The sequence below is a fragment of the Macrobrachium nipponense genome, chromosome 3 (assembly GCF_015104395.2).
Source record: "Macrobrachium nipponense isolate FS-2020 chromosome 3, ASM1510439v2, whole genome shotgun sequence".
Classification (NCBI taxonomy): Eukaryota; Metazoa; Arthropoda; class Malacostraca; order Decapoda; family Palaemonidae; genus Macrobrachium; species Macrobrachium nipponense.
Window position 1 is genome coordinate 48,980,789 of NC_087202.1, and position 4,376 is coordinate 48,985,164.

General features: G+C 37.4%; 1 protein-coding gene across 1 annotated transcript in view; it reads left to right on the forward strand.

Moving 5' to 3' along the window:
- Positions 1-349: 349 nt before the first annotated feature.
- LOC135221749 (keratin-associated protein 10-7-like) overlaps positions 350-4,376 on the forward strand; it is a 9,198-nt gene continuing 5,171 nt past the window's right edge. Inside the window, exons 1-3 of the mRNA XM_064259555.1 lie at positions 350-493; positions 3,038-3,125; positions 4,011-4,179. Of these exons, the coding sequence (XP_064115625.1) occupies positions 3,051-3,125; positions 4,011-4,179 (244 nt within the window). The 5' untranslated portion in view covers positions 350-493; positions 3,038-3,050. The remainder of the gene's footprint in view (positions 494-3,037; positions 3,126-4,010; positions 4,180-4,376) is intronic.

The following is a 4,376-nucleotide window of genomic DNA, read 5'->3' on the forward strand; positions in this document are numbered from 1 at the left end:
AGCGCTAGAATTACTGAGTGCTTTGTTTTTCTATATTCAGCCAGTCTCAGTATTTCGCGTCTCCTGGATCTGCTTTTTCCTCTTATTCCACAAATAGAATTTGCATTTAGCAAGTTGACTGCGCTCTATTTACCTGTTTCATATGATGACATATTTTGTCTAACAATAACTCACACTCGTTAGTAGAACAATGTAACGAACATTACACCTGTCTACAAGGAATACCACGAGAGGAGGGGAGATGGGGGGTGAGGGGCGAGAGCCGGGTGAATCGGAAATAAGGGGTGAGGGAGGGAGGGGGTGGTGAGTGGGTGCAATGGGGGTGACAAGGGTAGATAGAGATTTATAACAAATGTGCCTCTGACCAGAAAGCACACTCCTCGTCGAAAGGTGTCCTGGTGAAGTCGGCGACTTCGAGATCTGCTCCTGATCACTGAACTTGATAGAGCTCAGCCTTAGCTTCGGTTTGCCTCCCGCAACTCAACTGAAATAGGTGAGAAATACGACGCAGATACTCTGTCTGTGTGCTTCTTTGGAATCGGTTCAGGGTACCTGACACACGTTTGAAATGTTGCGAGCTGTATCCATCGATAAACTGACTTTAGTAGGGTTGCCCAACTCTTCTATATGTCGTAGTGAAATGAGAAGCACTACAGTTCACGTTGATTCCCATACTAAGAAGTGGAGTATAGCGCATTTTTGCTGGAGCTTCTCTCATGACACCTCACTCATTCTCCTTCTATTTCATAATTTACTTACATCATTGATTATTTTGCTCATTCATTTTCTCCCAATAACTGATTTCTTTCTGTATCTCCTGTTAACTTCTCTTATTTCTTTCTTATGAACACCGTACACTTTGGAAGCTTATATTTCAAGTCAACGGCCCCTGAACAACAACAACAACAACAACAACAACAACAACAACAATAATAATAATAATAATAATAATAATAATAATAATAATAATAAAAAGTCATAAACACATGGGCAGTACCAGTAGTCAGATACAGCGCAGGAATATTGGAATGGACGAAGGCAGAACTCTGCAGCGTAGACCAGAAAACTAGGAAACATATGACAATACACAAAGCACTACACCCAAGAGCAAATACGGACAGACTATACATAACACGAAAGGAAGGAGGGAGAGGAATATTAAGTATAGAGGACTGCGTCAACATCGAGAACAGAGCACTGGGGCAATATCTGAAAACCAGTGAAGACGAATGGCTAGAGAGTGCATGAGAAGAAGGACTGATAAAAGTAGACGAAGACCCAGAAATATACAGAGACAGGAGAATGACGAACAGAACAGAGGACTGGCATAAACAAATCAATGCACGGAAACAATAACACGACGACAGACTAAAGAACTAGCCAGCGATGACACATGGCAATGGCTAAAAAAACTACAGAGGGGAGAGCTAAGAAGGAAACTGAAGGAATGATAACAGCGGCACAAGATCAGGCCCTCCCTAAGAACCAGATATGTTCAAAGAACGATAGATGGAAATAACATCTCTCCCATATGTAGGAAGTGCAATACGAAAAATGAAACCATAAACCACATAACAAGCGAATGTCCGGCACTTGCACAGAACCAGTACAAAAAGAGGCATGATTCAGTGGCAAAAGCCCTCCACTGGAGCCTGTGCAAGAAACATTAAACTATCTTGCAGTACCTAAGTGGTGGTACGAGCACCAACCTGAGGGAGTGATAAGAAAACGATCAGGCAAAGATCCTCTGTTACTATGGTATCAGAACGGATAGGGTGATGCGTGCAAATAGACCAGACGTGACGTTGATTGACAAAATCAAGAAGAAAGTATCACTCATTGATGTCGCAATACCATGGGACACCAGAGAAAGTATCCTCATTGATGTCGCAATACCATGGGACACCAGAGTTGAAGAGAAGGAGAGGGAAAAAACCGATAAGTATCAAAATCTGGAAATAGAAATAAGAAGGATATGGGATATGCCAGTGGAAATTGTATCCTTAATCATAGGAACACTAGGCACGATCCAAAGATCCCTGAAAAGGAATCTAGAAAAACTAGAGGCTGAAGTAGCTCCAGGACTCATGCAGAAGAGTGTGATCCTAGAAACGGCACATATAGTAAGAAAAGTGATGGACTCCCAAGGAGGCAGGATGCAACCAGGAACCCCACACTGTAAATACCACCCAGTGAATTGGAGGCCTGTGATAGATTCCCCCCCCAAAAAAAATAAAAAATAATAATAATAAGAAGGGTAATAATGTTGCATTATTTGGGATAAATCACCATCGTTTAAAAGTTTAAAGTATTCCTATTTCATTTATCAATTTCATGGTCACGCCTGACAAATTTTCAAGTGCAGGCGTCTAGACTAGTGTGGTCATTAAATGCTCTGATTACGCGCGAAAGCTTTGGCGGCAAACGATTGCTCTTACGGGCAGTCTCCAATCTGCAGTGGACACGAAATTTCACAAATCAGTTTATAATGAACTCGCCTGTTCTAGCATTCAGTTTACATTATTTGCCGGCATTTACGTTTTGTATATAGTGTGCTTTCACTGACGCATTACGGGACAACATTATTATTATCACGAATCAAAATTACTCACACTAGCATGGATCTTAAAATGGAGAAACCAGTCATGCACATGCCCTTATATCTAAAGCCAAATATTGACGGATAGCTTCGGGAATCTGTTCGATTGAAAACGGGAATCGAACAGATTCCCGAAAGCTATCTATATAGCTTTATCTTTAAATATAAGGACATGCTTATAACTGTGGATTTGTTTCTCCAGTATTATTATTATTATTACTATTATATAACTTTTCGACTTGTTCGCTGATATTACGTTGAATTGACCATCCTATTCCACCTCAGCGCTTTAATTCACACACTTCATTAAAGACGAGTTCGCCTGATAAGAGCGGGGAAAACGTCAGCAGGTAGAGAATTCAAAATCCCTCATTTCTGTCATCATTCAATTGATTCATTCTAATATTTTTATATACATACATCTCTCTCTCTTTTCAGAAAAATTATCAAGATGCTCCGGAACTCTCTTATTACGTCACTACTCTTCCTCGGTTTGTTCCTGACCGAATTGGCGGCGCCAGTACAGGTAGGCTTATTCCCTTCCAATTGTGCTTAATAAGTTAATTGGTTGATAACAGTACCATATAGTTAGTCAATTGGCGAGTGCCAATACTTTATGACCTCGTAAATTAGTGAAGAATATGGTTTGCAAATGTCTATAATACTTTATGACTCGTTAATTACGGACCCGAATAATTTGTCACTTAGTATGCAACAGTACCAAACATTTTGTTCACATGTAAGAGGATTTACATTTTTATTGAAGAATTCGTGATCATGCATATATATATATATATATATATATATATATATATATATATATATATATATATATATATATATATATATATATATATATATATATATATATATATATATATATAATCTCTCAACAAAATATACGAGTACATGTATGAGAGAGGGAATTAGATGTGTATGTTTATATGAGATATGATCACAGATTCTAAAATAATCAAGTTCTGTTTTCCCAATACCAAATGTAATATATATATATATATATATATATATATATATATATATATATATATATATATATATATATATATATATTATTTTTTGGTATTGTGAAAACATAACTTTATCATTTTAGAATCTGTTATCATATACTATATATAACATACACATCTAATTCTCTCATATATACTCGTATATAGACACATACACACACACACACACACACACACATATATATATATATATATATATATATATATATATATATAGATATATATATATATATATATATATATTATATATATATATATATATATATATACATACACCTTAGACATACATACCTTTCTTCTGCTTCTGATGCCGAAGTTAAAACCAATCACACTTTCACACTTCATAATTCCCAACGGAGTCATCCCTGAACTATCGTGAACAGGGCGCCGCCGACATATCAGCTGGGAATGGAACGAAGTATGGTGCCGACACTAGGGACATCTGCACCGACAGCGCTTGCACCACCAAGAAAGGAACGTGCCGAAGTTTTCTGTCCAGCTGCAGGGAGTTGGATGATTCGCTCTGCGGGATTCTGTGCTCGTGCTGTGTTCGTGAGTATTCCGTATGGCATTTCTTATTCTGTAGAGGCATGGTTGACATTACCACCATTGTGATTTTTGCTATTGCCAAGAAATTAACAATCTCCTGATAAACAGTCTGTGTAATAAAAATCCACAATTATATAGTAAACTGTATTTTACACAGTGATACAGTTTACTATATAATTATGGATTTTTATTACATAAAT